This window comes from Rhinolophus hipposideros (genome assembly GCF_964194185.1).
Source record: "Rhinolophus hipposideros genome assembly, chromosome: 19".
Lineage (NCBI taxonomy): Eukaryota > Metazoa > Chordata > Mammalia > Chiroptera > Rhinolophidae > Rhinolophus > Rhinolophus hipposideros.
In genome coordinates this window covers 41,845,641-41,858,554 of record NC_138065.1, presented here as the reverse complement: position 1 = coordinate 41,858,554, position 12,914 = coordinate 41,845,641, and the positions used below count along the sequence as shown (strand labels likewise).

Here is a 12,914-nt window from a genome sequence, read left to right as displayed (position 1 = left end):
ACATTCCTGTTTACCTGATGGTCATCCCACAGCAGGTGCAAGGGGAGGGAGGGCGGAAAGAAAAGAGGCAGGACTGGAAACAGAGGTCCTTACTCCCTTACCCACAAAGGTGAAGCGCTCCACAGGCGGGCGGACGCAGCAGATCCGGCTTAGGCTTTCTCCCACCTTCCCCAAGATCTTGGCTATGGGAGAAAGCAAGACAGACAGGGACAGAGGGAGAGAACCACTCACAACTTACACTCGTGTCAGCCTGGCATTGGGCCACTGTCAACAACAGGGTGCAATGGAGGGGAAGGGGGGGTAGTGGGCAGCAGAAGGAGGGTGGAGAGAAAGAACAGAAATATGACAGCGAAAGTTCCTTCTCATTCACAGTCCCAGGCACAAGCATTCTGAGCCAGGCTGGATTTCATTATCTGGTCATGTTTGTTACGCGGTTGAAAAATTGGAAAATATGGAAGAGGAAAACATATGAAGAGGAAAATAGAAAAGCATCCCTAATCCTACCCCTAGAGATAACCACCACTGACATACTTGGCATATGATTTATTTTCTTCCATTTTCTCAAATGTGTATTATGCGGCTATGTCTGCCTAACACCAGCTAGATTATAGTCTGTGCTTCAAAGGCATGTAAGCTGTTTGTTTTTTCATTTTTCAATATCAAGCGCATTTACTCATCGCTGAATACTAATACCCAGATCTAAGGAGATGCGGCCTGATACAACAAATTCATCTGGAATAATTTCTGCCCGGCTAAAGCATTCCTTCCCATGCAGATGGTATTTAGAATAATCAGACACCCTGCTTTGGCTGAGAGGGATCTGGTTTTCAATAACCTCTCTAGCCTCTAATCCAGAACATTTTTCTGAAACCCCCACATGCAGCTGTATGCAAACTATGAAATTCTGGCTCTTCCTTAGGAATGATCCTGTTTATAACAGACTAATGACATAATAGCTTATGGTCTCTAGGCTTGAAAAGTAATGCCAGGATCTGTCTCTTGCAATTGGCCTGAAAGAAAATATTAGCAGGAACATGGACCTTGGAACCAGACAGTTCTGAACGTGAACTCTGGCTCTTTTACTTTTCAGCTGTGTGGCCTTAGGCAAATCACTTCCCTTCTCTGAATCTCGTGTAAATGGGAACCTAATATCTCTATCACAGAATCACTGCATTGAATGAGGACCCCTGTAAAGCACCAAGCAGGCATACGGTACTCGGTGTTGGGTAAGTGTTGGGGACTCCCTGCTCTGTGTCACTGAAAAGGTGGCTAAGAGTGTAGGATTCCAGATTCAGACTCCTAGCCCTGCTACTTCCTCACTGTATGACCTTGGGCAAGATCGTCAACGCCCTTGGAAGAGACACAGAAAAATGCTCACTTGTGTACATTTAATTCCCAGTTAAGGCAATTATATTTCCATTTAAATGCAGAAGAAGAATGCACACCATCACCCTGTCACCCTCTGCGTCTCTGTCTCTGATTGTGACGATTTCTCTCTGATGCTATGTATTAAGGCTTCTCAAAGAACATCAGCATCACCTTGTTAAAAATGCAAATTCTCCTCCCTCCCCCAGACCTACTGAGTCAAACTCTGGGGTGGCGCCTAGCAGTCGGGATTTTAACAAGCCTTCCAGGTGATTCTGAAGTTTGAGAACCACTGTTCGATATCAATGTCCCCTACCTGCAGTAGGCTTGGTGGGTACGTTGTTGTTCTGGTAAATGGGCTGGGGGGTCTCATTTTGGGGTTGTCCGATCACAGGCGTCATGGACGGTGTGTTCACATTGGAGAGGATGCAGCCAGTCACTCGCTAGGGAAAGCGAGAAGTGCAGAGTCAGTGTCATCAGCCAAGAAATTTATGAAAACCGTGTCCCAGTCATTTTCCAATGCTCATCTGCTGTTCACTATGGTGAGGCCCCCTGGGGCCGAGGGAGAACACTGGGGGTGGGTTCTGGACACAGCTGCACTGCGAGCCACACTGGGCTGGCAGGAGGCAGGATGGCTCGGTGGGTAAAGCACGGGATATGGCGTTGCACACAGACCGAGGTTTCAGTTTGAGTTCTGTCCCCTGTGGCTGTGTGACCTTGGATCGTTACTTAATTGCTCTTGAACCTGGCGTAGAGAGGCAACTTAGCTGCCTTTCTGGATCGTGGTAGGATTACACGAGTGAGCATATGCAAAGTACCGATCGAGTGTCTGGCACGTGGTAGGACCTTCGTACACAGCAGCTGATGTTGTAACCTTCCGTTTAACGTGCTTACCTGCTGGCCCTGCCTGCTTCATGGGGCTCAAATTAGGTCATGCCTGCAAAAGAGCTGTGTAAGCTTGGAAAAGGTCATACAAACACCAGGCATTATCACCACCTGCCTCCTCTCCAGGCCACAGATGCCAATGGCGGGGCCAAGCCAGAGAGCGGTGCCAGGCAGAGCAGGATGTTTGTGTTGCAGCAGGGTGGGCGGGGTTCTGGGCACTCCTCGCCAGTGTGAGTACACATTCCAGCGCCCAATAAAAATTCTGTGTGTATTAACCATTGTCCTGTGTGATCTGGCCCGCTGCCTCTCTCCAGCGCTGCAGAAAAGAGCAGCTAATGCAGCGTTCGTCACAGAAGCAACCTCCCCTTACCTGCAGTAAGGGGACAGTAACTATTGGGCAACAGAAACAAAGGATGAATTTCCAATCATTTACCTTCACCAGAGCCAATGCTAATTCAAGGTCCCTTCCCTGAAAGCCAGCATCCCACCCCCACCCACCATCCTTTCTGGATTACTGGGTCCTGCTGCCCGACGACCCCCAAACGCCAGGGCTGGTTGACCATCCGTAGGCATCTCTCCCGTGAGGCACGCTGCAGGCTGAGCGCCATGTCAGTCTTGAGGCCTGGAAGGGCAGGCATTTGCCTTTGGGGTAATCTGTCACTTGTGTCAATTATCCTGACAGGAGGAGTCACATCTGGGAGCCAGCTGAGATCGAGTACCACCAGGGGCGTCTCAGCCTGCTTGTGGGACCCTCTGTCCAGCTGTGGCTGATGGAATGGAAGGGACAGTCTGCCTCTTTTCTAGTCTTATGTCACCTCCGGGAACGAAAATGCCACACTCTCATTTAATAACTGGTCTGGTAGCGCAGGAATCTCTTCCTCTTGCCGCATGCATCGTTAGTCCCTTTCGACTTGTTCTGTGCCGGGGAAGAAGAGAACGGGGTGCATGCCGCTCTCGGCCCTCATCAGCGCTCCGTGGGCTCTCACGTTCCATACATAGCCTTGAGTCACGTCTTAAGCCCCATGCTGTCTCTCCAAAAGGTCTACTCTCCATGCCAGGAACACGGGCCTGATGCTAAGACTGGGAAAGCCGAGAGTTATTAGAAGCTGCTGCAAGCTTCTGCTCCAAGGAAGGGGGCCGTGGTGACCTATATTCTCTGCCCATCTGTGCCCATCGCTGCAACAGCTGGGGCTCCCGGCCAAGCTTCTTTGGCTCAGACTCATGCCTCTGGCCATGAGCAACAGACGGAGGGTTCGGGAAGCCTGGGCATTTAGACAGCAAAACGGTATACGGGCTTTACAGCTGGTACAGCCAGGGCTCAGGCATGCCTACAGGGTCCCTGGTTCCTCCCTTCTGTCATGGTGCCTGAGGCTTCTGTGTGACTAGAAGGAGCACAGGTCCCCAGACAACCCCCCCCCTCAGCTGGCATGTAGTGTGAGAAATAAACTTGGGCGAAGCCACTGAGGTTTTAGGGATGTTTGTTACCACAGCGTATGTTGGCCTATCCTGACTGATACACCCTTAGTAAGATGGGCTGTCTTATGACTGCTGTTGTGGAGACCAGCACGGAGGTGCCACCCTACGTCACAGCCCTTTCAGGGGGACGAGAAAAGACTCAGGATGTGTGTAAAGGGTCCTGAAAGTGGAGAGAAGGGAGCTGTATTTTCTTCTGTTCTACGAGGGAAAAACGTAACAGATGAAGCCACAGCTGGCCAGTCCGCCGACGTCTCTGGTGCTCGATCCCCTGGATGGTCTGGAGCACTAAGGCTCCGCATCTTTTAGAACAAAATGTGGCTACACGGCTGGTGGGGTATGGGGTGATCAGGGGCTGCCGACAGCTCCCCAAGGAGAAGATCCTGACAGACCCCGGGACAGAAGACAGCTGGGATGGCGGCATTCCCGCTGTTAGAACATGCCATTTGTTTGTTGCCTAGGGCTGGGAGGGCCCCTCATCAGGGTCGGAGGAGGAGAGCAGGATTGATTGCATCCGGTCTTGGTCCGTTAGGGTTCTTGCTATCGTTTGCACTGTTTTTCATCCTGTCACCATGGGAGTCGATGGGTTGGGATTGATCTGTGAAGGGTGCTGTCTGCACTGGCTAGTGTGGAACCCGTTCTAACATGGCAACCCGCTCTTCAGTCATGGCAGACCGGCCGCAAGCTCGGGGTGCCCCTCTGTGTTCACTAAGCAGTCGCTGTGTGTCGTCAGATACATCGGCTCACCTCTCTGTGCTTCCTTTTACTCACTCATGCAACAGGGACTAGAACACTGCCTGTGGGACTCGAGGGAGGAGAAATGAGTGGGGATGACGGTACAGTGACCGGCAGGTATCCTGTCCTCAGCACAGCATCCTGTGCTGGAATGAAGGCACCACTGGGTCCCAAACAGGTGGGGCAGGAGGACCTGGCTGCTTGTACCTCCTCCCAGAGACCCTCCCTTCTGCTTTCTTTGCCTGGTCTCCTTCTGGCCTCACTTTCTAAAGTCTTCTGCCTGTGGTCTCCCTCTTCCCGCCTTGAACTTGCCGCCAGAAGATGAAAACAGCTCCAGGTGAGATCCAGCAGGAGGAGCAAGACAGGTGCAGCCCCTGGTGCTGCTCTGGGTTCCTGATTCACTGCCCTCCTTCATGCTGGTCTCCCCCGCAGCTGGCGAGAAACCAGAAACTGCAGCAGGTCGGGGTACCCGCAGCTCCCTTTCCTCGGCCTGCCTGGCTTCTGCGGCCCACCCACCCTTCAGCATGGCCCAGCTCACCTTCATGAGGTCGCGATGGTGTTCCAACACACTGCAGGTTGTCTGCCAGGTGTCCTGATAGCACTCCCAGGGGTCCACCCTGACAGAATTGGAAAGAGTATTTTTCCTTTGTTTCCATTCTCACACACTTTCCTTACTGGTTCCCTCCCAAGACCACTGCTCAGGGAGCTTAGCAGACCTGGTCATACCATGTATTTAGATCTCAAATCAGATAAAACATGGGCTTGAAGCACCTTCCTGAGCCTCAGTTAACCCTCTGTATAAGGAAAGGTGTATGGCATGGGCTTACATGCAGCAATGCTGATACTAGTCTGCCCACGTTGAACCCCCAGCCCCAGAACGTGCCATTGAGGGACCTTGGGAAAGTTATGTGATCCTTTGGTGCTTACTTTCCCCATCTGTAAAATGGGAATTACAGCAGTGACTCTCTTGTGGGGTTATCAGAAAGGCTCAATGACCGTTATATGTAAAATGCTTATTACGGTGTCTTGCTCTGATTCTTACCTGCAAAATGGGGATTCTCCTCTGGAACTTACAGGCTTGTGACAGCCAGGCCCTCATCTAATGGTGGCTGCAGTTACCTGAGCTCAGGCATCTGTCCCTGTCTGCCCTCCTGCCCAGAGGGGTGCCTTGCAGGCAGGGGTGGGCACAGCAGTCAGACTGGAAGGCACAGACACATAGGCTGGCCACACCCTCCTGCACAAGCGGATGTGAAGTGAGCCAGAATCCAGCCCAGACTGGTGCAGCTCTCAGCCTTAATTGCAAACTTAATGAGCTGCTAAATTGGGATATTTCTCAACATTTTCTTAGCAGTTAAGCATTCCCTGCCCACCTCCCGCCATGCACAGACACCTAAGGTTCCCAAAGATGGGATCTCACTAACGGGAAACCCTTAGAAAGTCAGCCTGCCCTGCGCCTGGCTCCCCCAGGTCCCTGACCACCCCTCCCCTGAAATGAGCAGATACCTGACCTGGCCAAACAGGCTCCCCCATTTCCAGAGGCCTTGCCAATGCCTAGCCTCCATCTCTAGAGCTAGCTCTGAGCCTCCACAGTGATTTCTGTACAGAAGTCTGATTTTCCAAGTGCCTAGAGCAGTGCAAGGTAAGCAGTAAGCGCTCAGTAAATATGTGTTCCATGAACGAGGGAATGAGTTCAGAATCTTCCCATCACATCCAAGCAGTAACAGCCTCCTGCCCAGTATTTTCCCCACTGGACCCCATTTTCCCCGGGAGATCATGAATCTCAACATCAAGAGGCCTCACTTCTATTCCTGACTTCGCCACCCAAGGGCTGTTCACTCTCAAGCCCCTTGACTTCCCTGGGCCTGCTTCTCCGCTGCGAAAAGGCAGCTGTCTCGCTCCCTAATCTACATCTTGAGGGGATGAGAAAGTCTGCGGGGGGCATGTGCTTCTCACACAGATCACTGCACACAACTGGCAAGGATCACTGTGTAATTACCATGGTCGCCTCCGTTCACTGCTCTCATTTCCGCCCACCCCATCTCCTCTCCGCTAACTCTCTGCATCCCTCATTCGGAGGTCATCAGCGTTCCCTCACTTTCCTCCTTTCATGGAAACCTCTAGGCGCTTCTTATTTTTCCGTGGGGGAAAATTACAGTACAAATAATGTGCTATTATTTTATAAAAACATCATCAACTCATGCAAATTATAACTGTAGGAACTTCGGGGAGCCTAATTAGTGGAAGCTTGCTTTAATCACACTGCACGCTGAGTGGCTAGTGGTGCCTGCCATTTTAGAGGCGTGTCAGAGAACTGGGCAGTGGGCGCTCACCCTCCACACCTCTCTCCGACGGTCGGTGTGGTACCTTAGAGACCCTGAGTTCAGGAACGGGAAATAGCCAAGTCCAGGAAACATGTCCTGAAAGGCACTGAGAGGTCATGGAAGTGAGTGGGGATAAAAGTAGAAAGGCATTCTGGGTTTTCTGGACATGCCTCACCCCAAACCCAATGTTTGGAAGCTCCAAGAATACTCCTGAATGCAAAGGTGCTGGAGTATTCAGAAACACCGAGCGCTCCTTTGGTCGTTTCATGGGCCCCGTAGCTTGGTTAAAAAATAATGTTATCAGTTGGGCCACCCCGGAAGGTCTATTAATTATGGCCGGTGTGGGGCTGTTAAAAAAAAGATAACAGACACAAAATGAAGTAACCTGTGCTAAGCCCACATCTCCGAACCAAGACCTAATACCTAAGCTAACTGCAGTTCAGCCTCTCCCAGCAGCGTAATTTTAACCGGTCAGTCTGGAATTTCCTGGTCAGCTCTAGTGAGGTAACCAGCCTGACAGACTGCTCCCACTCCCCATAGGTAAGTTACCTAAGCCTGAACAATCCCTTCTTTCCTCCCCTTCTGCCTATAAAAGCCTTCCATTTTGTACAGCTCCTTGGAGCTCCATTCTACATGCTAGATGGGATGCGGCCCAATTCATGAATCTTTGAATAAAGCCAATTTGATTTGTACATCTACTCAGCTTAGTTTTGCTATTGAACAGGGCTCATATCGCCTCTAGCCTCCTCACACCCACAGGCTCCAAATTGCTGCTGGCACCCATCCTTTCTCTCCACCTGCCCCCAGTGAGTCCCAAGGCCACCTGCCTCTGGCGGCATCAGGCCAGCCCTACCTGATCCAATCAGAATTCTGGACGGCCAGCTGACACATGATGAGACGATGGCGACTTGACACAAGACCCTGGGAAGCAATGAAGCGACCGTTGAGACATCACCTGCTCCCCACAGCCTCCCCGAGACACCATCCCAAGGCAGCCCACTACTGAAGTGCAGCCATTTCTCAGTGGTGACGGGGAATGAGGGTGTGACCCCTTTACTTGTCCATCGGCCACACCGACAGGCATGGAGGGGCACAGGGGAAAGGAAGAGAATGAAAGGTGTGTGGAGTAGCCACTCGCAACGGAGCAGCCAGTGTGCCCAGCACGGAGATGAGGCCCAACTTGGCAGACGCTACCTCGTCTCAAGGGTCAATCTAGCAGCTTAGGTGACCTCCTCCGGAGCCCACCAAGTTGTTTCTGGGGGAGGAAGGGGAATGCCTGGGAGAGCTCCTCGCTTTTCTGGGACATGTGGCAGGGAAGGAGGGGCAGGGAAATGCATTTTAAATCAGAGTATAAAAGCTATAAGCCTTTTTTTTTCTCCTAAAATCCCAGGAAGGACTTGCCTCGCCCATTAAACAGCCACTAATTGGACATCCGTGCCAAGTCACACTTGGCCTTCAGCAGGGGTGCCTGCTCCTCTTTTAATGAGTTTGGACTGAGCCTGGCACTGTGAGCGGTTGCCTGGTTGTGGGCAGCTGTTCCTCCTTCCAGCTGTAGCCCAACACCCAGTTGCTCAGGTCAGACTGTGGTCCAGAGATGGGAAGCAGCACACCTGTTACCAGGCATTTTGCATTTCCAGGAATTGTAGCAGAAATGTCAGTGGGGCAATTTGATGCCAGAGAAGCCATCAGGTCAGGAAGGGGAGGTGAGGGAGGAGAGGGGCAAAAGAGGAACCCACCTGTTTTCCGTAAGAGTCATGGACGGGAGAGACAATCCCGCCAATCACAATGAACCTTCCAGTTTTGTGCAGATAGTCTCTGGCTCTTTCTAATTAAGAGAAGAAAACCACACGTTATAAACAGGAAAGGTGTGGATTAAAGGTGATCGTTGAAATCAATACATTCAGCCCTGGAAGGCTTGTTTCCCATCTTTCTTGCCATTTAAATAGAAAGTGCCAACTTTCAAAAGCAACCGTTCAAAGTTGGTGATTCAAAAGGTGGTGGAACCAGATTGCAGCCCCCAGAGCAAAAGGATTTAGAACTCGAGGGGATTGATCCAGTTTTAAAGGTCCTGTGCTGGATGAGCCAGTGGTTTAGAGGGGTTTAAAACAAGTCTCTCCCTAGAAGAGCAACAGACTAGAATTATCCCCGTGATCACTTGCAGAAATTCCAAAGTGCAGGAGTAATTACAAATAAAAAAAGAAGAGAAGCAGCAGCCTTTTTATGTTATGAAAGGTAGGCTGATTGCCTCATTTCATTACTCAGAAGAGAAAAACCACCAAAACAAATTTAAAGGGCCTTCTATGTAATTAGAGAGAATTAACATCAGACGAAAAAACCGTCATTACAGTTGGTTGAGAAAAGTTCAGAGAGAGAAAAAGCTTTTTTCCTTAGGAAAGAATTTGTGATGCTGCTTTTTTCTTTTGAAATTTACCAGACATGCCCAGCTTCATTTTCATGAAAAAATTCAGCAACCTAAGAAGGCGGATACAAATTGTGGTCCTCTTATTTCCAAGGGGGTTCATTGTACAAATCCAACAGGTCCGGAGCTTGTTCCACTGAGGAAATGAGGCATGGATATATTTTATAGGTGAGGAATTCTGCAAGCGAACATGAGATTCGTAGCAAGGTGGGCTGTGTAGTTTATAAGTAAGGGCCCAGGATGACCTTGCTACTTGCTCTCTTAAAACTTAAAAATAATTCTCATCACAGTTGCTTTTTCTTTTAATGTGAAATCTCTTCGTTTTTTTCAATAATTAACAGACTTTGGGCATCCAGTTAGCTCAGTTGGTTAGAGCGTGATGCTCTTAACAACAAGGTTGCTGGTTCGATCCCCACATGGTTCACAGTGAGCTGGCACCCTATGCTATTAGATTGAAACAACTACTTGACTTGGAGCTGATGGGTCCTGGAAAAACACACTTAAAAATAAATAAAAGTTTTTTAAAAAAATAATTAACCGACTTTATTGTTTAGCATAGTTTTAGATTTATAAAATAATTGAGCAGATAGTACATAGAGTTCTGTATACTCAGCCCCTCGCGTTCTCATTGTCCCCTCCCACACGCACCACTTCCTCTACATCAAATCTTGCATGAATGTGGCACATTTGTTATACTTCCTGAGCTCATATGCTGACACATTGTTATTAACGATAAGCCGTAGTTTCCATTAAGATTGACTCTTTGTGTTGTAGAGTTCCATGGTTCCCACGACCTCCTCCTTGGGTTCAATTAATTTGCCAGAGCAGCTCATAGAATCCAAGAAATGCATTTAGTTACTAGATTACTGATTTATTACAAGGGATTTTAAAGAGATGAATCAACAGCCAGATGAAGAGACACACAGGGCAAGGTCTGAGTTTGGGGCCCAGAATCTAGAAGGGTAGAAGAAATTTCTTCCTTCCCCACAGTAAAAACGCAGAAAGCTAGAAATAGAAGGGAACTTCCTTAACATGATAAAGGACATCCATAAAAACCTACAGCAAACATCATTCTTTATTGCAAAAGGCTAAATGCTTTCTTCCTAAGATCAGGAAGAAGGCGAGGACATGTGTTTTTACTTACCACAGGTATTCAACATAGGACTCAAAGTTCTATCTGGTTCCATAAAACAAGAAAAGAAAATAATGGACCCAGAGATCAAAAAGGGGGGAAAAATTGTTCTACTGTCACATGGCATGACAGTCTACCTAGAAATCCCAAGACATCTAAGGAAATCCCTAGAATAAGTGAGTTTGGTAAGGTCATAAGATATAAGGTAAACATAAGAAAATTAATTGTATTTCTATACGCCAGCAACAAACATGCAGAAATTGAAATAAAAAATACAAGACCACTTATAACCACTCAAAAAGTGGAAATACTTAGGTATGATTATAATAAAATACATACTGAACTTGTATGCTAAAATCTACAAAATGCTGATGACAGAAGTCAAAGAATACCTAAATAAACGTAGAGACGTACCATGTTTATGGATTAGAAGACTCAACATTGTAAAGGTATTAATTCTCCCCAAATAGGTATATAAATTTAATGCACTTCCTGTCCAAATCCCAGCAAGATTTTTTGGTGTAAATACAGACAAAATAATTCTAAAATTTACATGGAAAGGTAAAGGAACTAGAATAGTTAAAACCTTTCTGAAAAAAAAGAATAAAGTGGGAAAATCTATCCAAATTTCAAGCCTTATTATATAGCTACAGTAATCAAGGCTGTGAGGTACTGGCAGAGAGATAGACACATCAATCAGTTATATGGAATAGAGAGTCAAGAAATAACCCCACACAAGTATGGCCAACTGAATTTTGACAAAGATGCAAAAAACAATCCAATGAAGGAAGGATAATCTTTTCAACAAACAGTCCTGGAGCCACTGGGCAACTATAGAAAAAAAAACAACAACAACCCTCACCTAAATCTCATACACTATACAGAAGTTAATTCAATAGAGACCATAGACTTAAATTATGCAAAATGTAAAACTATACAACTTGTAGATGTAAACATGGGAGAAAATCTTTGGGCCCAAAGACCGGTGAACTCTTGGCGAACGCTTAGACATGACACCAAAAACATGACGCATAAAAGAAAAAAAAAAACACAATAAATTGGACTTTGATAAAATTTAAAACTTTTACTCTGTGAAAGACCCTGTTAAGAGCGTGAAAGAACAAAGTGCAGACTGGGAGAAAATATTTGCTATCCAAATATCTACAGGATATTCAAGTGCAGGGTCAGATCCTGTCTTCCTTGAAAATGATGATATTTGGTGCAGAAGAGGTGGGCTGGGTTTGGGTGGGGATTAGGCTGAGGTCCCTGAGCAGACTCTTGCACAGAGAAGCCCTGCAAACCTTGAGATAGTGCCCTGGGACACAGAGTGGAATTTGTACCTTAATTTTGATTTTTAAAAATATTACTTATCTTGATTACTGAATATTGGAGTGACCCCTTAAATTTTGCACTGGAGAGGGCCGTCCTTGGCCTCACTCTACCCCTGGGCCTGCCTGAGATTCAGCATTTCTAACAAGCTCACCCTGGAGACCAACGCTGCAGGTCTGTAGACTATACTTTGAATAACAAGGAAGTAAAGACAGGTGGGGCAGCCCCTGCAGTGCTAGAATATCCACAGAAGAAGCTCTCCTCCCCCACCACCTCCACTTTGCATGACAAGGGCATTTCCGCACATTGGCAAGTAGCCCACGGGCAGAACTATAGCTACAGCCCTGGAATTTAATTTCATGCCGGGCTTCCCAAGATGTGGTTTATTTTTGTGCATCACCTCTCCCCCAGGGGCAGAGCCAAATCATTCTAATAGTTTACACTCAGTTCCGACCTGCCCTGCGTTTGGTCTACCCTCCTGGCTCCTCTGCTCCCAGAGGAGGAGCCCAGGGTGGCCAGTGGCACTGCTGTGTCCTGCCCTCGGTACCCTGACGATCCACTGTGTCTCACAACCCATTCCAGTCGATGCAGATCCAGGTAAATCTCCTTTCCTGACAGCCTGAGCTGGACCCACCAGCCAAGACAGACAAAACATAGATTATTTGTCCACTAATAATAATTCATAAGACAGACAAGCCTCATCTGCCTCCAGGCTATTCAGTGAACCCAGCTAATGTGTTTCATCTCATCTCCTCTTCCAGGGAGCTAAGGGAGGAAACACTGGGGTCAGGGCATCCATACCTACTCAATTTTTCCTTTTCAGCTGCCGTTAGAAACCATCCCTTCTGAGTGGTAGTCACAGCTGGAGCTGCCTGAATTTTCCTTGTTTGAGAATTACATAAAGGTGGTCAGGATTTGTAAACATTAGAAGTCTCAGAAAGATCAAGCACTGGATAATAAAGAAAGAGCCGAAGGGGTTCAAAAAAGACCTCCCCGAGGTGTGCTACAATGGCTTGTGGGTTGAGTTAAAGGCAATCGACCCTGAAGGCTCACGAGAAACTTTTACCTCTCTCTTAAAGAATTTTAATTGGGGCCTTGCCCATAATAAGAGTGATGACCAGAAATAATTTTTTTATGATCTGTCTATAGGGCAGGGCAAACATCTAATTACTAGACATCTATCTGCTCGATCATTCCAGGTCCTCTCTCTCTTTGAGTTGTCCAGCGTAAGCTGTAAGCCTGTTTTCAAGTGACA

General features: G+C 47.9%; 1 protein-coding gene across 1 annotated transcript in view; it reads right to left on the bottom strand.

Annotated features, from left to right (window-relative positions):
• NMNAT2 (nicotinamide nucleotide adenylyltransferase 2) overlaps positions 1-12,914 on the bottom strand; it is a 113,642-nt gene that overhangs the window by 24,653 nt on the left and 76,075 nt on the right. Inside the window, exons 2-6 of the mRNA XM_081025074.1 lie at positions 8,516-8,604; positions 7,633-7,700; positions 4,997-5,075; positions 1,682-1,808; positions 102-182 (exon numbers count right to left, since the gene is read on the bottom strand). Coding sequence (XP_080881200.1) covers positions 102-182; positions 1,682-1,808; positions 4,997-5,075; positions 7,633-7,700; positions 8,516-8,604 — 444 coding nt within the window. The remainder of the gene's footprint in view (positions 1-101; positions 183-1,681; positions 1,809-4,996; positions 5,076-7,632; positions 7,701-8,515; positions 8,605-12,914) is intronic.